The sequence below is a fragment of the Bison bison genome, unplaced genomic scaffold (genome assembly GCF_000754665.1).
Source record: "Bison bison bison isolate TAMUID 2011002044 unplaced genomic scaffold, Bison_UMD1.0 scf7180017864518, whole genome shotgun sequence".
Lineage (NCBI taxonomy): Eukaryota > Metazoa > Chordata > Mammalia > Artiodactyla > Bovidae > Bison > Bison bison.
Genome location: NW_011495071.1, coordinates 7,265,422 through 7,287,031, shown reverse-complemented (window position 1 = coordinate 7,287,031; position 21,610 = coordinate 7,265,422). Strand labels below are relative to the sequence as shown.

Here is a 21,610-nt window from a genome sequence, read left to right as displayed (position 1 = left end):
CACAACACAGTTGGTCCCCCTTTGTCTTATGACTGCCACAGGTACACTCGAGGGTCTGAGGCTGAAGGACAGGAGTCTCTGGTCCGATAGACCTTACTCCAATCTCCCTTAAACCCAGAAGGCAGGAGGACCAGGGTGTCCTGGGCACAGCATCCCAGTCTTGCAGAGGTCTGCCTGGCACCCACCCAACCCCGGGAGTCTCAGGCCCCAGGCCTCCTAGGGAGACACCCTGAAGGGGCCCCTTGCGGGAGGCAGTGGCTTCTCCTGGGAGGCCTCTGGGTTAGGAAGAAGACTAGGCGTGCTGACCGTGGGGTGTGGCACCTGAGGTCCACCAGGGCTAAGCCTCAGGCCCCTGGCCGCGGCCCAGCAGGCTGCTGGGACAGCAGAGGCCCTGTGTCTCCTGTTGGGCAGCCGCCCTGCAGCCAGAGCGGGATGTGAACTGGCTTCTCCCAGGAGCTGCAGCTGCCTGCTGACCCTTCTCTCCACACCCCACCTGGGCACATTTTCCTTCCCCTGCTCTTTGGAGCACTGGTGTGACTGGGAAAGGCAGGGCGTGGTGAAGGCTCCGGGGGAGCCAAGGATGGAGGCCCAGCTGGGGGCTCATGGGGAGGAAGACAGTGCGGAGCCTTGTGTGATGTTTCTCCAAAGTAGATTTCTCAGCAGTCTCCAACCTCTCCTTGCTTTGCCACCTTGTCCATCCCTTGTTCAGTCTCTATCAGGAGCGCTGTTTCTTTGTTGTTCAGTCGCTAAGTCGTGTCTGACTCCGTGACCCCATGGACTGCAGCACGCCAGGCTTCCCTGTCCTTCACTATCTCCCGGAGTTTGCTCAAGTTCGTGTCCATTGAGCTGGGGATGCCATCCCACCGTCTTACCTTCTGTTGCTCCTCTCCTTGGGCAGCCTCCATTCTGTCCCGGAGCCTCTTCGTTTTCGCTTTGCCTGCCTCTCTTGCACTTCTCTTTGGGCCCCCTCCCCTGGTCAGCTTCTCTTCTCTGGGATTTCTTTCCTTTTCTGTCTCATGTCCTCTGTCTCGTTTCTGGGTCTCTGGGTGGGGGCCGGGGTGGGGGGCTCCCGCACTTGGGACTGGGAGGCTACGTCACCCGCCTCAGCTGCCCCAGGCAGATCTGTGCTCCTCACGCCACCTGTCGGCGGCCCTGGGTAATGCAGCCTGTTTTTCTGGAGGAAGAAGAGGGCAGTGGCCCCCGGAGGCCTTTTGATTCTGTTAAGCGGGGGTCTGCCTGCTTCTGCTGTGGACCGAGGCCTGTCCCCGCCCCTGTTGTGGGGACGCTGGAGACTTCCAGGGGTGGAGGGAAGTGAAAGGAGGCCACTGGGGCCTTTTCCCCAGCTCTGTTCTCTGTTTCTCTTCCCCATTTCCCAAGAGAAGCTAGAAAATCAAGGCGGAAGCTGAGGAAGGAGGTGGGGGAATGATGATATTAATAGTATCAGCAGTTGATACTTTAAAAACACTTGCTATTCACCAGGCAGAGACTTCCTGCTGTGACATGGTATCCCTTCATTGCAAATGATCCAAACCATTGCATCTGGTTGAGACAAGGCAGGGAGCCTGTGGGACCGGCCAGAGCACACCTGGCCGGGACCTCTCCCCATCTCTTCTCCCTGCTTCTCTCTCCTGCCAGCTCTTCCCTGGTGAGTTGCTGCCTGACTTCTCCGCACCGGATTCCCCCACCCCCACATCTCACACCTTGGCTGCTATGAACCCTCCTCTATTGTTTCCAGACTATGTGACAACCCCTGAGGGACACTGAAGTTTCAAACCCAGTCCTTATAGCAACAAGGGAGTGGGTGCAATTGGCAGCCTCCAGTAGACCTTCAAGGTTGGAGTTGGGGAGGAGCTGCTTACTCTCCAAAAGGAGATGCCAAAGGGACGGATGTAGGCGAATGATAACTGCTTATGCACAGAGGCTAGTTCATCTAATCCTCACAGCTCCTGAGATTCCTGTTTTACAGTTTCAGAAGCAAAGACTCCAAGAGGTAGAGTGACTTGTTCGAGACCCCAAAGCCACTGAGTAGCAGAGAGGCAGGATGGTGGAGAGATTCAGAGCAGGAGCCAGATTGATTGGGTTTAAATCCAGGCTCTGCTACCTTCTGGCTCTAGGACTTTAGACAAGTTGCTTATTCTTTCTGGTCTCAGTTTCTCCTTCTGTATAATGAGGATAATCATAAATGGAGCCATTTCCTAGAACTACCATAAGGATTGAATGAGTTAGTACATATAAACCACTTAGAACAGCACTTGGCATGCCATGAATGCCTAATAGCTGTTAGGTATTGTTATCACAGAGCTTTACAGTTTACAAAGGACCTTCACGTATATTACCTCACTTGACTTTTATAATAGCCTTGGAAAGTGGGCAGCAGGGTTGGCTGATCCTCCAGATCCCTCCATGCTATGCTGTCAACTCTGACCTAAACAGCTGCACAAATTCCATACTCTATTACCAAAAAAAACACCCTCTCCAGTGAACAACTCTATCCACAAGGGAATAGAAATTCTCTCTTGGGTGTGAGCTGGCAGACACTGAATTCCACTGTGTCTTTCTGTCAGGGGTGTGTATGAGGCCAGCGATGTTAGGACTTGGTTGGTAAATGTTTACCCAGAGGCGGGAGCCCCCTCTTTGCAGAGTTCATCTGATTCTCTCCGGGCCTGAGCCTTGCAGCCTAAGCCCACTGGATTGGGACAGCAGCAAGGACTAGAGTGGCAGCTGCCAGGGGCGTGAGCCCTCTGGGAGCAGCAGTGCAGGTGACCCGTTGTGGCCTTTGTCCCTGAGTGGGCGTGAACCCTCCCCTGGGGTGTGGGGCTGGGGGCGCTGGAGTCCAGGGCTCACAGCAGGAAGTTTACCCTTCTTCCCTCATCAGGGAGGCAGACTGAGCTGGGCGGAAGTATGGAATCCAGCTCTCATCCACCAACGGACCATTCTTTCTCTGCCTCAGTTTCTTTCCCTTTAAAATGGGTCTGATGGAAACATAAATTTTCCAGGCTATTTTTAAGATTCAGTGAGAATGAATATTTAAAGTAGTAAGAATAGTACCTGACCAATATTCTGTTTATCACGATTATTATTATCATTTCTTATATCCAATCCTGACCCCAAACTGGGCTGTAACTATGGGCTTCCCATCCCAGCATTCTCCTTTTCTTCTATGGAGTCCATAGAATGATTCCAGTGCTCCCCATAGGGCTCTGTCCCATCGACTCCCAAACTGCCAGTCACCAGCGCCTTGCTTATTCCTACAGCCAGGCTCACAGCTGGATGACTCACCCAGAAGACTCACCTGTCTTGGTTCCACATCTGCTTTCACACTGCGGTCCAGGCTTCTGCTCCCAGAAGTGTGCAGTGTGAGTGGGGCGGGCTTGTGTACCTGTGGGAGCTCCAGCCATCAGGGTCCCTGAGGTTCATGCCAGTGGCTCCAGGGTTTTGCCTCACGCGGATTGGCCTGGGGGAAGCATTGTATGGAGGCTTCTCCAGTCAAGGAAGCTGCAGCTGTATCTTGCAGCTATATGAGGAACGGGAGTTTTGAGCCTTCTGTTGCTGTTTAGTTGCTAAGTCACGTCTGGACTCTTTTGTGACCCCATGGAGGTCCTCTGTCCATGGGATTTCCCAGGCAAGAATACTGGAGTAGGTTGCCCCTTCCTTCTCCAGGGGATCTTCTTTTACCACTGAGCCTCTAGAGAAGCCCCCTTGAACCTTCCAAAAGGGGCCAAAGATAGAGAAGAATCACCTTGCATTTTACAAAAACAGATGATGAAACTTGGTGATGACTGATCTCTGGGAGCTTCAAGGTCCAAGAGTATAGGGCACACTGTAGGCGTTCGAGGCCACGGTGTGGTCCCTGCTTCCGTTCCAGGCCACTTGTCACGTGGACATGAAGTGAGACAGACCCTCCCCATCCTGAAAGCAGCTTGGTACAGAGAAGGTGGAGCGGAGTGCTGGGCTCAGTCAGGAAGGACCCAAAAATACCCCGGGAACAATTCCAGACAGAGCAGCCGTGTAGGTGATGACTGGCCCTTTGTTTGCTTTCTTTTTCTCCTGTACATAAAATCCCAAGAGAGCTTTGAATCAAAGCATCTAAGTTGGGAAGCAAAAGGTGATGAGCAGTTTAGAGAGAAGGGCAGCTGCATGTGACTGGAAGTGGTTTGCTTGAGTGCAGAGGACGCCTGGCTGCCCCAGCGGGGATGGAGAGTGGGAAGACCAGGGGAGCAGAAGGGGTGCCAGAGAAGATCAAAGACAACATTCCAGCCTGTGTGCCCTAGAGGCATTATGTCGCCCACATTCTCGTAAAAGCACAGCGCACCTCAAAGCTGGACCGGGAGTTGGGCCTCACCCACCAGATTATACTGACCATACACCCAAGCCTCATTCCTGAGCACGTATGATTGAGGGCCAAAGCTGCCATTCATGGAGGGCATGCATGACCCTTTCATAGAAACATGCTAAGGAGGCTTGAAAGGACTGCTGGAGCCAGGCCCCTGACTCCAAAGACATCAGACTTCTTGCCTTCTGTAATATTTTCCTCCCAAACAGTAAGACTTTCTAATGTCTTAGGAATGTAAAGCATCCACCTCTTTCCCCATAAATCAGACCGATTTGTCTGTGATAATTTTTAGTCTCTGGTTTTAGCCCTTAGCCTGGCCTTGGACCATTCAGATCTATGCTACAGTGATAAGCGTGTGTGTGTTGCTCAGTCACGTCCAAGTCTTTGTGTTCCCATCCACCATAGCCCGCCAGGCTCCTCTGTCCATGGGATTTTCCCAGGCAAGAATACTGGAGTGGGTTCATCGGGGGATCTTCCTGACTCAGGGATTGAACCCGGGTCTCCTGCATTGCAGGCAGATTCTTTACCAACTCACCCACACAGTACAGCCAGAATAATCAGAAAGGACTCTTCTGATCATCTCTTTGCCTCCTGTTGAGAGAGTGAGGTGTTGGCCTCCAAGCCTTCTGAAGACCCTTTGCGGACACGGTTCTATCAGTCACCTTCCCAGAAGCCAGCACGACCCCCTTGACATCTGACCAACCAAAGGCAGTCTTTATCTTTTTGGACAAGCCACACAGCATGTGGGATCGTAGTTCCCCAAGCAGGAATTGAACCCGTGCCCTCTGCAGTGGAAGTGCAGAGTCCTAACCACTGGACCGCCAAAGAAATCCCTAAAGATAACCTGGATCACCAGGGTCTGTCAGTGCTTCTCTCCCCGCTCCTCACTGCCTTGGTCACTGCATTGCTGTAGGTCCCTTGGCTTCTTTCCTGGCTCCAGCCAGGCTACCGGAGCACCCTCAGGCATTGCCCAGCCTGCTTGTTTCCCTCATGGTACTCCCCTCCTCCAGTCCTGGCCTGCCCAGCGCCCAGTCCCAGCATATCAGAGCCGCAGGCAGGAGCTGGCGGTGTGAGTTCTGGGTAGATGCATTGGCTACATCACTTCTCTGTTGGCACTTCAGACTCCTCAAATAAAGAGCTTTCATCTCAATCATTTTAACTCACTGGGATTCAGTGCTTCTAAGTCCATCTGGTATACCTCACATCATGCTTATGTCCTATTTATACACAGCAAAATCTTTTAACAGGCTTCTTTGTTCCAAAGATTTGGATACATCATAGGCTAAATCTTGTTCCTTGGCATGCAATAACAGTCTAGGGTAACCAGTTAGCCTAAACAATAAGGCCCAGGTATTAGGGGTTCCCTGGTGGCTCAGATGGTTAAGAATCCGCCTGCAACGCAGGAGACCCAGGTTCGATCCCTGGGTCAGGAAGCTTCCCTGGAGAAGAAAATGGCAACCCACTCCAGTATTCTGGAAAATCCCAGGGACAGAGGAGCCTGGTGGGCTACAGTCCATAGGGTCACAAAGAGTCGGACTCGACTGAACGACTAACACTTTCACTTTTCCAGGCATTCTGTGACCCCATAAAGGTCCCCTTCTGGTATGTCCTTTCTAGGGAGGGGGCCTTATCTTTCTTTGGGGATCCTGCCAGGACCCAGGCCTTGGTGATCCCTCTGGGCACATTTTTGATGGGCTGAACCCTAAGGAAGGCAAGCAGGTGGGATGCCAGGGAAGGGAAGCGAGGCCTTGGGGGCTGAATGAGACAGAGATGAGGATGAGATGAGGATGTTTCCCTGTAATTTGGAGCTTGTGCCTTTTAAAGGGAGGTTGTTTCTGAGTTATTTTCACAATAGAACTGGGTATTCTGATCTACCTCACTGCTTCGTGGAATCAAAAATAATATAGCGTGATGCTATATCATCAGCTCGTGGCTTCTCTTTCTGAGCAGCTTTTACCCGGCAATTATGTGAAATTATGTGACTCAGTATGGAAAGATAATCACCAGAGAAACTCTTCTGATTGCTGTCTCGTGCACATGCAGAAAAGCAGCTGTGCAGACGGCAGAGAGATCAGGGAGGGACATTAACATGGACAGGCTGTTGCCACCCGAAGTGTCAGCTGTTTATCAGTGTCGAGATAAATGAGAGCATGGAACAGAGCAGGAAAATGAGTGGATTCTGAATTGTTTCTCTGAAGATGCTTCAGAGGAAGCACAAGGTGGCTGGTTCTGTTTTCCAGATGGGAAGGACCATACCCCATCCCTGTCTAAAAGTGAGGACTTTGCCGGAGCCCCATCCCAGGGGGCCAGGTTCACAGGCTCTCCCAGGTAGGGGGGTCCATGATCTCACATGTGCAGGTGGCTAATGTGATTTTCCTGAACCCCCTCTCCCAGCTCCACCCAACTCTGCCTTGCTTTTCAGTCTTCCAAAAATTCCCGCCCACCCTTCAATCTACTACTTAGCCTCTGTGGCCTGGAAATGGGGTTTACCACACCTACCACCTCTCAACCTCCCCCACTCCTCGGCCAGCCTCGCCTCCTTTCTGGGAGAAAGGAATGTGAGGGGCAGTTGTGTGGGAGGGAGAGGAGAAAGAGATAGAGGTCCTCAGTGCAGCCATGAGAGAAAGACATTCTGTTTCCCTTCAGAGGCTCTGTCTGCGTCCTTGGCCACTCGACTCAGGGACAGTGCCAGAGGAACCAGCGAGATTTTTTAAAATGGGTGTGGGGGCCAAGAGGCCCCCCAAGGAAGCTTATGCTGAGGTGTGGCTGGCGTAGTCCTGGCCTGGGCAGCAGCTTGAAGGAGGAGAGTTGGTCTCTTTCCAGATCTGTAACAGTATTTCTTTCAGCTCACTGTAACTTGATCAGAAATGTTTTCTTTAGAATACAAAGACAGGTCTTTACTCTTTAGCCCGGCGTGCAAGATCCTCTAGAGGCTGACTCCAGCTCTCTTATCAGAATTCTCACCACCCACACTCTCATGCTTTACACAACTCGATTATTCACTGTTTTGGAAGGTATCTTATTCTCGAAATGGCAAATACTTGGCAGATGGCTGTCACGGCCCCTCCTGCGCTATGCAGACATCACAGATGGATGAAGGCCCTCACATCTACCTGCCCTCATTCAGAAGCCTTCTGAGGAAGCCACTTCAGGTGGCCACTACTGAATGAAGTGCCTTGAGGTGCAACTTGAACTGAACTTGAAATTGAATACTGTTTGTGATCCCCGTTTTCCCTTCTCACTGCCTTTGCTCATGCTGTTTCCTCTGCCAGAATGCCTTTCCTTTTCTCCTTTCTTACCACTGTCCCTCAGAATCCCATCCTGCTTTTAGGGTTCAGCTGGACTGTCAGCTCCTCCATGGAGGCAGCCCAGGTGCCCAGCTGTATTCCCTGCTCCCTCTTCTCTGCCCTGCCATGCGGGCTACTCCTTGAGTGTAGTCTCTGCCTCTCGTGAAGCTCTCTTCACATTTGCTGAAATATCTTGAGTGCTCTGCTTTCACACACTGCCCCCCATCTTGCTTGCCTGTTTATCCCTTGCAGAACCTGGAATTGTATACCTCTGTTTAGGAATTCAGTGCGTATGTGTGTGTCGGGGGTGGGGATTTACTTGAACCTAAGCATCTATAGAGGTAATTAGGTGGAGCTGTGGAGAGGTGTAGCGGTGACTAGTGGCCTGGGACCCTTGACCTGTGTCCTTCCTCCTCCCTGGAGGGGCCTTGCTTGCCTCATAACCCCTCTGCTGGCTAGAAGCAGTCCCAGCTGCTTCCCCTGTTTAGGGGAGGGAATTAGACAAAGGCTTGAATACTAGAAGGTTGGAATTACTGGGGAATGTGAGATCTGCCCCCAGAAGGGTGAACGATAAAGAAAAACTGAGTTTACAGCTAATAGATCTTCATGAAAGAAAATCCTAAGATGTTCTCCAGAAATCAAGAAAAATGGCTTGCTGGATGCCTGAGATTCAAAAGGAATCATAAACAAATGGGTTAGTAGATACACAGCATGAGTTATCTGTTGCAACATAACAGTAGCTTAAAACAACAAATGTTTATTATCTTGCACAGTTTCTGAGGGTCAGCAGTCAGGGAGGAGAGGAGCTGAGTGGTTATGCTCTGGGCCTTTGATGAGCTTGCAGTCAAACTGGCAGCCAGGGTGACAGTCGGTGAAGGCTGGACGATCAAGCCCGCTTAATGGTTCATGGCAGCCTTACTTCCTAGTGGGCTTTTGAACCGAGCTCCTCGGTTCTTTGCCATGTGGGCCTCTCCATAAGGAAGCCTGAGCATCCTTTAACATGGCAGGTAACTTTCCCTAGAGCAAGCAATCCTTGAGAGAGAAAGCAAGAAAAGAAAGCTGTGGTGCTTATAATCTGATACTGGAAGTAATATATCAATTCTGCTGTGTTTTTACTGGTCACCCATACTAGCCCTTGGAAAAGGCAATGGCACCCCACTCCAGACTCTTGCCTGAAAAATCCCATGGACAGAGGAACCTGGTAGGCTGCAGTCCACGGGGTCACGAAGAGTCGGGCACAACTGAGTGACTTCACTTTCACTTTTCACTTTTCACTTGCATGCATTGGAGCAGGAAATGGCAACCCACTCCAGTGTTCTTGCCTGGAGAATCCCAGGGACGGGGGAGCCTGGTGGGCTGCCGTCTATGGGGTCACACAGAGTCGGACACGACTGACGTGACTTAGCCACAGCAGCAGCAGCATACTAGCCCTGGTGCACTGTGAAAGGAGACTTGCACAGAGGTGTGGATGCCAGGAGGTACTGGGGGCTCTCTTGAAGGCTAGCCACTATACACACAGGTGAATCTATAAAGTGTTTCTTTCCAAGAAATACAAACGCTAATACCTATTTCATAGAACTAAGAACAGAACTGAAATTTTGTACAATAATAGCATATGTATCAGGTAGAGGGTGATTTGTATTTTTCAAAAGAATATTTTAACTTATAACTATTATACATTTTGGCTTCCCTGATAGCTCAGTTGGTCAAGAATGTGCCTGCAATGCAGGAGACCCCAGTTTGATTCCTGGGTCGGGAATGTCCCCTGGAGAAGGGGACAGTAGGCTACCCACTCCAGTATTCTTGGGCTTCCCTTGTGGCTCAGCTGATAAAGAATCTGCCTGCAATGCCGGAGACCAGGTTTGATCCGTGGGTTAGCTGTAGACATTTAAACTCATTGTTAAGGGAATTCCCTGGATGTCTAGTGGTTAGTGGGGCTTCCCAGATGGCTCAATAGGTAAAGAATCCGCCTGCAGTGCAGGAGACAAGGGGTTGATCCCTGGGTTGGGAAGATCCCCTGGCGGAGGGCATGACAACCCACTCCACTACTCTTGTCTGGAGAATGCCATGGACAGAGGAGCCTGGTGGGCTGCAGTCCATAGGGTCACAAGAAGTCGGACACGACTGAAGCAGCTGTGCGTGCATGCTAGTGGTTGGTCCTCAGCACTTTCATTGCCAGGAGCCTACATTCGATCCCTGGTTGGGGAACTCAGATCCCACAAGCCGTGTGGCACAACCAAAAATATAAATTAAATCTTTGTGAAATTGAATATTGTTTTGGTCTGTTCTGAGGCTGCTATAACAGAATACCATAGGCTAGGTGGCTCATAAACAATAGATGTTTATTTCTCATATATCTGGAGGCTGGGAAGTCCAAGATCCAGGTGCCAGCAGATTCAGTGTCTGATGAGGGCTTGCTTCCTGGCTGATAGACAGCCGTCTCCTCACTGAGCCCTCACATGGCAGAGGGGCAAGGGGGTTCTCTGGGGTCTCTTACAAAAGAGCACTAATCTTATCATAAGGGTTCCCCCAACTCATGACCTAATTACCTCCCAAAGGCCTACCTCCAAATATCATCTCATTGAGGATTAGGTTTCAACACATGAATTTTGGGGACACAAACATTCAGTCTATAGAAAATACAAATGATCAAATTCCAAAGGTAACTACTAAAAGACTAGAAATAGCTTGGATAATTTCTTAAGCAGTAGAGGGAGAAAATAAATTAGAAAAAAAAAATCGAAAGAGAAATACACATAAGAAAAGTAGGAGAGAAACAGGTGGTAGAAATCAGACCAAATATGTCAATAGTCACAATAAAGTTAAATGGAGTAAACTTGACCGTTAATAATCAGGTCGAATTTTTTAAATCTAGCTGTTTACTGTAAGATGATAAGATACACACAATGCATAAAGAAAAGTAGAAAGTAAAGTAGAATTTAAGACAGGATTCATATGTAATCGTAAAAGAGCCAGCTCGCAGGACAAGGTAACAATTTTAAACTTACTGTTATAATATTGTAAGAAATTTGGGGATACATTTATAAATTCTTCCTCACAGTGGTAGATTATAAAGCAACTTTTTCAAATTGGTCACACAGTCAAAACATGAGAAAACATATAGAAATTTCAACAATATGGTTAATTTTCTTAATCTAATGGCATACACGGAGAAGGCAATGGCACCCCACTCCAGTACTCTTGCCTGGAAAATCCCATGGGCGGAGGAGCCTGGTGGGCTGCAGTCCGTGGGGTCTCGAAGAGTCGGACACAACTGAGTGACTTCACTTTCACTTTTCACTTCCATGCACTGGAGAAGGAAATGGCAACCCACTCCAGTGTTCTTGCCTGGAGAATCCCAGGGACAGGGGAGCCTGGTGGGCTGCCGTCTCTGGGGTCGCACAGAGTCGGACACGACTGAAGTGACTTAGCAGCAGCAATGGCATACAGGGACTTCCCTGGGAGCTCAGACAGTAAAGAATCTGCCTATAATGCAGGAGACCTGGGTTCGGTTCCTGGGGTGGGAAGATCCCCTGGAGAAGGGAATTGCAACCCACTCCAGTATTCTTGTCTGGATAATCCCATGGACAGAGAAGCTGGGTGGGCTACAGTCCATGGGGTCACAAAGAGTAGGACACGACTGAATCGACTTAGCACACACACACAATGGCATATAGAACTTTTTTCCCAACAATAAAAGAATTTGTAATTTAATACATGGAGTATAGTTTTTGAAGTGAATAACCATATACTAGATCACAAAGCAAGTCTCAATAAATTTCAAGATATCCAAATACTACAGAGCACATTCTCTGACCACAGTGCACTTAAGTTAGAGTGAGGTGAAAGTGAAGTCACTCAGTCGTGTCCGACTCTTTGCGACCCCACGATGCAGTCCATCAGGAAAAAGGTAGAAATCTGAAGAATGTCGTGTGTGTGTGTGTACGTGTACACATGCGCGCGCGCTCTCAGTCACTTCAGTTGTGTCTGATTCTTTTGCAATCCCCTGGACTGTAGTCCGCCATCCCCCTCTGTCCATGGAATTCTCCAGGCAAGAATACTGGAGTGGGTTGCCATTTCCTACTCCAGGGGATCTTCCAGACCCACGGACTGAACCTGCTTCTTCTGTGTCCCCGGCATTGGTAGGTAGATTCTTTTACCAGTGCACCATCTGGGAAGCCAGAGTGTCATAACTATTAACTCGTTGAAAAGACAAGTTAAAATTATCCCACAAAGAAAATACTAAGTCAGGTGATTTTATAGTTTAGTTCTACCAAATGTTCAAAGAACATACTATTTATTTATACTATATTTATTTCAATCTTCTGCAGTCTCTTCCAGGGAGTAGCAAGAGAGGAAATACTTGTTCTGTGAGGCCAGTACTACCATGACACCAAAAGCAGGCAAGGTTGATACAATAAAATAAAAATTGCCGCCCCATATCACTCATGCACATAAATGCAAAAATCTTAAACAACATATCAGCAAGCCAAATCCATCAGTTTATTTAAAATAAATTGCTTTCATCCCACAAATGCAAGGATGATTTAACATTAGATAATTTTATATTCACTTTACTGCATTGATATAGGTTAAAAAATATAGATGTAAAGTACTCATTCATAATTAATATAAAAGAGAAACATGTTGGAAAACCAGGATTAGAGGGGAACTTCTAAAATGTTAGAAGAAATCTATTTAAAATCAGTAATCTCCTTTTTTATAACTAAATAATATCCCAACGCAGGAGATGCCTGCCAGTGCAGGAGATGCAGGTTCGATCCCTGGGTCGGGAAGATGCCCTGGAGAAGGAAATGGCAACCCATTCCAGTATTTGTGCCTGGGAAATTCCATGGACAGAGGAGCCTGGAGGGCTACAGTCCATGGGGTTGCAAAGAAAGGGACACGACCGAGTGTGTAAGTGTGCACACGTGTGCACACACACACATATAAACACATATACTACATTTTCATTATCCAGTCTCAACACACACAGACAGAAGGTAATTATGTGAGGTGATGGAAGTATTAACAAACTTTATTGTGGTAATTATACACTGTAAACTTACACAATGTTATAATGTTATATCACAGTAAAGCTGGGGGATAATTAAACATACACACAAATTTAAAAATTAGTAAGACTATATGTGTGTATGTCTTTTATCACTGATTCTATTCTACATTTTACTGTAAGTCCTAGCAGTACAGTGTGACAAGAAATAGAAATAAACACTATATTCTTCTATTAGAATAGAAGAAACAGTCTTGTATCATTTACAGATATGTCCACAGAGAAACCAAAAGAATCTATAGGTAAATTATTATAAATAGTAAGAGTTTAGTAAGATGATTGGATTTAAGATCAATGTATACAAATCAATTGCCTTTCTCCATACCAGCAAAAATTAGAAAACACAAGAGACAGTATTTTAAATAACAATAAAATAATAAGGTACCTAGCAATATATCTAACAGAAGACGTGGAAGACCTATATGAAAGCATTTATAAAACTTTATTGAAATACATTGAGGGACTTCCCTGCCAGTCCAGTGGGCAGTGGTTAAGACTCTGCACTTCCACTGCAGGGGGCACAGGTTCGATCCCTGGTCAGGGAACTAAAATTCCACATGCCCCATGACAGAGCCAAAAAAAAAAACAAACATTGAAAAGAATATAAGCAAATGAAAAGATTTATTTACAGATAGGAGACTCAATATCACAAAAATGTTAATTGTCCCCATGTTCTATGAAGTGAAGTGAAAGTCACTCTGTTGTGCATCTGACTCTTTGTGACCCCATGGACCATACAGTCCATGGAATTCTCCAGGCCAGAATACTGGAGTGAGTAGCCTTTCCCTTCTCCAGGGGATCTTCCCAACCCAGGGATTGAACCCAGGTCTCCCATATTGGGTGGATTCTTTACCAGTTGAGCCACAAGGGAATAGGTGAATTGTGATTCCAATGAAAATCCCAATCATTTTAGATGAATTTAACAGACTGATTCTAAAATATATATATATAAGAGCAGAAGACCAAGAATAGCTAAGACATTGCTGAAGGAAGAGGTAAGAGAGGCAGAGAAGAGAGGAGAAAAAGAAGAGGAAGCTTCTCCCACCACTTGGGAAGATTACCATAAAGCTGTAGTAACTGAAACAGTGATCTTGATGCAGGAACAGACAAATGGGCGAATAGATCCAAAGAGAAAGGCCAGAAACAGACCCACACCTGAACAGAAACCAGATACATGACACGAGTGGCCCTGGAAGATACCGACAGATGGTGCTGTCCAGGACATCTGACTGTCAGGTGGAAAGAGCAAGAATTGGATCCCAACCTCATGCCTTCCATAGACATTCATTCTGGATGGAATACAGACTTAAATGTAAAAGACAGAACTTTGACATATTTAGAAGAAAAAAAAATTTTTTTTTAAGTATTTATTTGGCTGTACTGAGGCTTAGTTACGGCATGAAGGGTCTTCAGTTTCAGCATGTGGGGTGGGACGTTTTAGTTGCAGCGTGAAATCTTTAGTTTCAGCTTGCGGGATCTAGTTCTTTGACCAGGATGGAACCTGGCTCTCTGCATTGAGAGTGCAGAGTCTTAACTGCTGGACCACCAGGGAAGTCCTGCAAATTCTTTCTGACTCAGGGTGACCCGGAATATCTTTAAACAAGACAGAAAGATCATTGCATTCAGTAACATTAGAAGTAAGAAATTGTACTCATTGAGAAACAGTAAAAATGTAAAAAGGCAAGTATCCTTAATGACAAAACTTTAGTATCCAGAATAATAAGTGAATAATAGTGATGTCAACCCATTGGAAAACTGAGCAGAAGACATGAAAGGGCCATCACTGATGAAGAAACAGGCATGGCAAATAAACAATCAAAAGCTAAACTGCATTTCTAAGGAATCCAATTGAGACCATAGTTTACACTTCTAGATTGGCAGAAATTAAGCAGTCTAGTAATAGCAAGTGATAAGGATGTGGAGTAGTAGGGTCAGTCATATGCAATGGTGGGACTTTAAAGTGGGGATGGTCACTTGGGAAATAGTTTGAACATTTTCTATAAAGTTGATAATTTGTACAACCCAATGACTTAACTCCTAAACTTATCTCTTGAATATAATTTTTCAAACTGAAGAGTGACCCACTAATTCATTTATGGGTCTAGCCGTTAATTGGCCTAGCTATTTTTTTCTTTTAAAGAAACAGAATGGAAAATATCAGAGGGCATCATCCTTTTAAAGGCTAAGTATTGTTTAGCAATATTGTTATTTCTGGTTTACATGTATGTATGTTTGTACTGGGTTCCAACATAAAAAATATTTCCTGTGAAAGTGGTAGTTAAAAGATTTGAAAAACAGTGCCCTTGTGTGCTAGGCAACAAACTCAAAATATCTTCAAAAACTACACTATAATAGCACATAATTGGGGGGAAAATCTGTTGATAGAACAGACCGATACATGATAATATTTACCTGCACAGTGAAGTATTACATAACACTGAAAAATGAATGGACTGTGTTTATGAATGAGTCTTAGAAGTGTTGAACAACAAAAAAGCCAGTGTCAGATGATGAAACAAAGTGATACATTATAAAGCTCAAAGAAGCTCCACTGATGTATTTTTTAGATACATGTAAGTGATAAATATTCTTTAAAAAGAGCAATATATATATATATATCTCCATACAATGGAATGGAGAAGGCAATGGCACCCCACTCCAGTACTCTTGCCTGGAAAATCCCATGGACAGAGGAACCTGGTAGGCTGCAGTCCATGGGGTCACGAAGAGTCAAACACGACTGAGCAACTTCACTTTCACTTTTCACTTTCATGCATTGGAGAAGGAAATGGCAACCCACTCCAGTGTTCTTGCCTGGAGAATCCCAGGGACAGCGGAGCCTGGTGGGCTGCTGTCTGTGGGGTCGCACAGAGTCGGACACGACTGAAGCGACTTAGTAGTATACAATGGAATATTATTTAGCCATAAAAAGTACTGATACATGCTACAGTATAGATGAACCTTGAAAGCTTTATGCTAAGTGAAGAAACCAGATGCAAAAGGCTATGTATTTTATGATATGTTTATATAAAGACCCAGAATAGGCAAATCCATAGAGACAGAAAGTAGATAGTAAATGTCAGAGACTGTGAGAAAGGGATAATGAGAAATGACTGCCCGTGGGTACCAGCTTTCTTTTGGGATGACGAATGTTTCTTAAAGATGATAGTGCACAATTTTGTGAATATACTAAACATCATTGAATTGTACGCTTTAAAATGAATTTTGTGGTATATGAATTGTATCTTAATTTTTAAACTTTTTTTTAAAGAAAAGCAAGGAGCTTGTTAAACGTCTATGTTCAGGGTGCTGTTTACCTCTGGGAGTAAGGCAAGGGGATGGGTTGGAGGAAATAGATAAATGCAGCAGCGTGTACAAAGTGCCAGTTCTTAAGCTGCTTTATGGATGTTTCCTTTTACTGTTTCATTATGTGTGTTACATATGTTTTTATACTTATGAAATATAATGTGAAATTTAAAAGAAATACAAATATTAAGTGAAGTAGCATTAAAAGCAAATAACTGCCTTAAGAGAAATGCTTCTTGAATTCCAAGTGGAGTCCAGGGTCACTGCCGTGGTTTGATTGCGGATGGAGCTATTCTGACCTCTGCTGGCCGGGAGGTGAAGGGCAGCTGGGGGCTGGGGGCTGCGGGCTGCTGGGCCAGGAGAAGAATGAACCCTCCCAGCACGTGTGGTCCTGGCTGCTAGAGAATGTGCAGGAGGTCAGACCGCAGCCGGTTTCACCCCACCAAGAAAGAGCAAGCAGCTTTGGTCTTTTCTGGCCTGGGTTTCTTTCCCTTTACCTCTCTGGCTCTCTAGTGCTCAGGAGTAAGGCATGTGTAACTGCACCGAAATCCATCCCTGGGAGGGACCAGCTGCCCTGCCCTCGGCCTCCATCCAGATGGCCCATCCAGGGACCACTGACCCGAGACCAGGGGCTTGAGCAGAAGTCTCAGGCACCTGCTGGGGAAGGGGAGGCTGGGCATTGATGCTCTGAGAACCTGTCTCCATGCTCCCTTTGTTTAATCAAACCACCTTTCAGAGGTTTATGAACTAGAGTCTATGAGAGGAGTTGACTTGGGCACTTTGGAGGTGAGAGGGTGCGGGGGCACCTTGAGGGAGAGCTGTCAGCCCTTCAGGGATTATTATACAGAGTCCAGGAAACAGCAAGCCTCCCACCCTCACCCCTGGCTGGACACGAGGGGCATTGGTCTCCCTGCCCCCGTTTAATCTGATAGAAATAACTTCCGCCAGTGGGTCTCAGTTGTAGAGGATGAGGGCACAAGTCCCAGTCATCTTAATGAGCTAGAGATGGCCATGTCTCTGGGTAGTCTGGGGAGGAGGACTCAGGTGAGATGTTCTCCCCAAACCCTTGGGGTTTTGTGACTTTGGCACCGGAGAGGCGGCCTGGTGGAGGCATTCCTGAGCTGGGTTAGGATCCAGGCTCTGCTGCTTGCTTCATAAGTGTTATTCACCTCCTTTAAGCTCAGGCTCTTCACCTGCAAAACGGGTTATTAGTCACAGCGCCTGCTGGTTGAACTGATTCCATTGTAATTGCATTCATGCTTGCAGAGCCCTCTGTAAGGAGTCTGTCAGTGGCTGCTGCTTCGGCTTTCAAACCATCTGAGGGGAGAGCTTGGAGTCAGGGTGGGAGTCCGACTGGGGCCCAGGCCGGGCTGAGGGTTAGAGTGAGGAGTCTCCTACCCAGAGAATCATTTCCCTCCCTCTGTCCCCAGACGCCATGGAAGTGGTGCTGCTCTTCCTGTGTGGCCTCCTGGCCCCAGCGGTCCTGGCCAGTGGTGAGTATCCCTCAGGACCTGGCTCGACAGGGTGGCATCCACAGCCCTTTCTCATGGAAGGTCCTGGCCCTGTGGGACACTCAGGGTGGGGGGCTCTGAGATTCTACCTGTCTGATCAGCTTCTCTGCCTTTAGTCTGCAAAGAAAATCCTGGAAGGCAGCAGCTAACTCAGCCCCCAATCCAGCCTGCCCACCTCTCCCCACTGGCTCCTGCCATCAAGCCCAGCAGGTCCCTGTAGACTCAGCCCAAATACTGGGAGCCAGACTTGCACATCAGTCTAGACTGCGAGTCACGTGTCCTCCCTTGGTTTTAGCCTCCGCACCTGTAACAAGAAGAAAATCCCCCTGCCTTTTGGGGATGATTTAAGATTCAGAAGGGGCAATATGTGTGTCTCCTGTGAACACAGACTCTGACTCGGGCTCTGAGCTGCACCTGCCTTTGGCCCCCACAGTGACCCTGGCAGGCTGCCCACCCTTCCATGCTTCTGTGAGCGTCTCTGCTTCCTGGGCCCTGCTTTCCAGGGATCCCTGTGTGGGGAGTGGGGCCTGTGAGACAAGGTGGGAGATGTGAGCTGTCTTCTTCTTGACCACATCTGTTTGTTTTTCCAGCCACTGAGCAGGAGAAAGAAAAGGACCCTTTTCATTATGGTGAGTGGTGATGGTGGGGGAGGCACAGCCCCACCCAGGGGCGGGACTGACGTGCTCTCCCTGGCCCTCCCCCTCTTCTGACTCTCACCCTTGTTCCTTTCGCAGACTACCAGACCCTGAGAATTGGGGGACTGGTGTTTGCCGTGGTCCTCTTCTCGGTGGGGATCCTGCTTATCCTCAGTAAGTATATTTGTTCCTCTGCTCACTCTCGAAGGGCAATGTCTGTGGCTGTGAAGCAGGTGGCATGCGGTGTAAAAGCCTGGCAGTTCTCTTTCCTGGAGAGCGAAGGAGCCCGTCTATCTTCCTAGTTATCTCCAGAACCTAATACGCTGCTGGGCACATAATAGGTGCTCAGTGAAACAGTGAAGCATGAACAGAATAAGTTCTCGATGAAAACAAGCACAGATACGAAGGGGCGGGGTGGCTGTATCCATCAGGGCGTGAGTGGGGAAGTCACAGGGGAGAGGAGACGGGGGCTGTCCTTAGAGGGCTCCAAGGCGTATCCCCCTGCATTTGTTTCCCCTCATGAGCCTGGGCTGCTCGCAGCTGTCAGCGCTTACGTGGTCAAGAAGACAGTCGTGTTGAACCTTGACATCAGAAGAGCCCTCCTCCAACCAAGGATCGCCACATACAGCCGTGCAAGTCGTTCACTGCGCAGAATCCCAGGCCACTAGTCACACCGTCCCAGACTCACAGCGCAGCCCTGCTCTGGCCAAGCCGGACACTAACCCTGGATGGTTTCTTTGTCTTTCAGGCCGCCGATGCAAGTGCAGTTTCAATCAGAAGCCGCGGTAAGGATGCCATTGCTGTGGGCACCTGGGGTGACGCTGGGGGGGCACAGGGAGGGGCCCGTGGTGTGTGACCCCCAAATGAATGTATTTCTGGATTCTTGTCTCGGAGACAGGCCATGTGCCTTGGGGTAGGGGTAGAAGTTTTGAGAGTTGCCAGGCAGCCTTGGGGGCAAAGGAGAGGTCAAAAGGTCAAGGGTCAGCCTGCCCTTCTTTCTTCTGATGTATGTGTGGGGTGGGGGAGGGGGAGGAAGAAGATGCTGGATCCTTGTCTGGAGGCCCTTGAGACAGTTGGGCTTGGCCTCAGGGTCTCTCTTGAGGTCTGTCTCCTCTCTCCAGGACCTGTGATGCTGCTCTGCGGGTCACCTGTTCATGAGGCTCTTTGATTTTTGTGGAAATTTGGGCTTCCTCTCACTCACCCTTCTGCCCCTACATAAGGGCACACTCATTAGTCCCCATGGTAACTCAGGGCAGCCCTGGACCTCAGAAGTCCCAAGTCAGTGACAGAACACACCCCTTCCCAGCACCTATCCCTCTTGGGTGCCAACATCGAAGGGTGCCCGTAAATTCCTCTGACTGCCCCGCATGCCATGAGCCCCATAATGGAGAATGATCCACCATGACCTGGAGGAGATGAATCCCTGGGCCCTGCCCCAGCAAGGGGAGTGGCGGTGCTCTCTGGGTTTGCCCTGGAGACCTCTGACGGCTTGCATCTTGTCTGCCTGCAGGGCTCCTGGGGATGAGGAAGCTCAGGTGGAGAACCTCGTCACTGCAAATGGTAAGTGTCAAGACCACCTGCCCAGGTGGGACGGAGGAAACGGGCAAGGGTCCTTGTACAGCTTGGGATGGAGGATGGATGTCAGGTGCGGTGGCTTCTTGAGAGCTGGCCGGCCAGGCATGTTTCCAGGTGCCAGAGAGGGGTCCCGGGTCCTCTTCTGTGTCATCCCCTCACCTCCACTAGACAGGCTGACGACTGCTACTTACAGGGACTCTGCTCAGTGCTGGGCTTGGGACAGAGTGCTTCACTTCTCAGTAGTGGGCACACGGCCCCAGGAGGTAGGCATCACTCTCCACATTTTACAACAGAGGGGCTCAGAAAAGTTCAGGAACATGCCAAGTCCTCTAACAGGCGAATAGCAGATGGGGATCTGCACGGGTCTGTCTGACTCACAGTCTGCATGAATCACCTCTGCTCTGCGGGTCAGGCTCCCCCCAACCCCCGAGACAGGCATAGCTGCTGTGGGGGGCGGGGGTGGCCCACTGGGGTGAGGAGTTCATTCCCCACCCTCCATACATTCACTGGGCTCCATTCTGGTTCTTTTTCCAGCCACGGAGCCCCAGAAAGCAGAGAACTGAAGTGCAGCCCCCAGGCGCAAAGGTAAGATGCTGTCTGCCCATATCTTCTGTCACCATCACTGTTCTGACCAGAGTCTGGCCGAGGAGTCATCAGGGAAGAATTGGGCTAGCTTTTGCAATGTGCATGGCTTTTATGAGCTGTGCTCTGCAGAAACTCAGTCTGAAGTCCATGAGACAGATGGACTAAAACCTCCCAGTACCACACACACACACACACACACAAAACATGCAGTTGGGAAATAGAGCTTCCTCACAACCCAGCAGTCAAGTTGCTGGGGCGTCATCCTAGCTGCCATGTGGGCATGACTTGGGGGGGAATTAGCGTTCCGTGAAATGTTCCTGATATCAAAGTCGTATAAAGACAATGGCTTCCAGTGATGATTCAGAAAGTTCCTCAGGCCATCCTTTGAAGTTAACATTTTATTTTGAAACTTTCCAACCTACACAGAAGTAGGAAGAATAGTATATGGCCTCGAACCCCCACCCCCAACACCATACCAGCATTATCATTTCTTGACATTTAGGGGTACCAAGTTACTCTTCAGTATTCATTTCCGTTGTTCGTTATAGTAATGCAGGAAAGCAATAATCTAAATGCTTTATGGTTTTCAAATTGCTGCCATATACACAAACTCACTCAAGCCTGCCAGAAAAAGTGAGTAGGACAGGTGGGGTTTAGCCCCATTTTATAGATGAATAAATTGAGGTCAGAGAGAAGAGCCATACAGATAGTAAGTAACAGACTGGAACTTGAGCTCAGGGACTTTGTATTGATAGTTGAGGGCTGCATTTCACCACACCCCTCTGCTCCTGCCTGTCTCCCTTTATGACATACCCTGCGATACACTGGGACACAGCAGCGGTCAGTCTTCTATTGCTCACTCTGCCTTTTTTTTCATACAAATAAGGGATATGTTGTGGTTTAGTTGCTAAGTAGTGTCAACTCTTCGCGACCCCATGGACTATAGCCCGCCAGGCTCCTTCTGTCCATGGAGGTTCTTATCCATGGGATACTAGAATTCTTTCCGGTATTCCCAGGCAAGAATACTGGAGTGGGTTGCCATTTCCTTCTTCAGGAGATTGTCCCAACCCTGGGATTGAACCTGCGTCTCCTCATTAACAGGAAGGTTGTTTACCACGGAGCCAGCAGGGAAGCCCCAGATAAGGGATATACTTTATCCTAAATTGTGAGTTGAAATGGATGTAGAATGCCGGTACACCAGCTCTTACTGTGATGGTAATAACATGGGGTACCTGTGGAGCACTTGAATTTACTCCTAAGTGCTTTTCTGTTCTCATGACAGCCCCGTGGGTGGGCAGAGTGGG

General features: G+C 48.3%; 1 protein-coding gene across 4 annotated transcripts in view; it reads left to right on the top strand.

The window, feature by feature from the left end:
• FXYD6 (FXYD domain containing ion transport regulator 6) overlaps window positions 1-21,610 on the top strand; it is a 35,275-nt gene that overhangs the window by 11,793 nt on the left and 1,872 nt on the right. For 2 of the 4 annotated variants that reach the window (XM_010830403.1, XM_010830402.1), the window contains 7 exons: window positions 3,255-3,356; window positions 17,431-17,493; window positions 18,102-18,140; window positions 18,246-18,320; window positions 18,895-18,931; window positions 19,657-19,706; window positions 20,256-20,306. In XM_010830403.1, the coding sequence (XP_010828705.1) occupies window positions 17,436-17,493; window positions 18,102-18,140; window positions 18,246-18,320; window positions 18,895-18,931; window positions 19,657-19,706; window positions 20,256-20,284 (288 nt within the window). In that variant the 5' untranslated portion in view covers window positions 3,255-3,356; window positions 17,431-17,435 and the 3' untranslated portion in view covers window positions 20,285-20,306. The remainder of the gene's footprint in view (window positions 1-3,254; window positions 3,357-17,430; window positions 17,494-18,101; window positions 18,141-18,245; window positions 18,321-18,894; window positions 18,932-19,656; window positions 19,707-20,255; window positions 20,307-21,610) is intronic. The other 2 variants (XM_010830399.1, XM_010830400.1) reach the window with 1 other exon arrangement.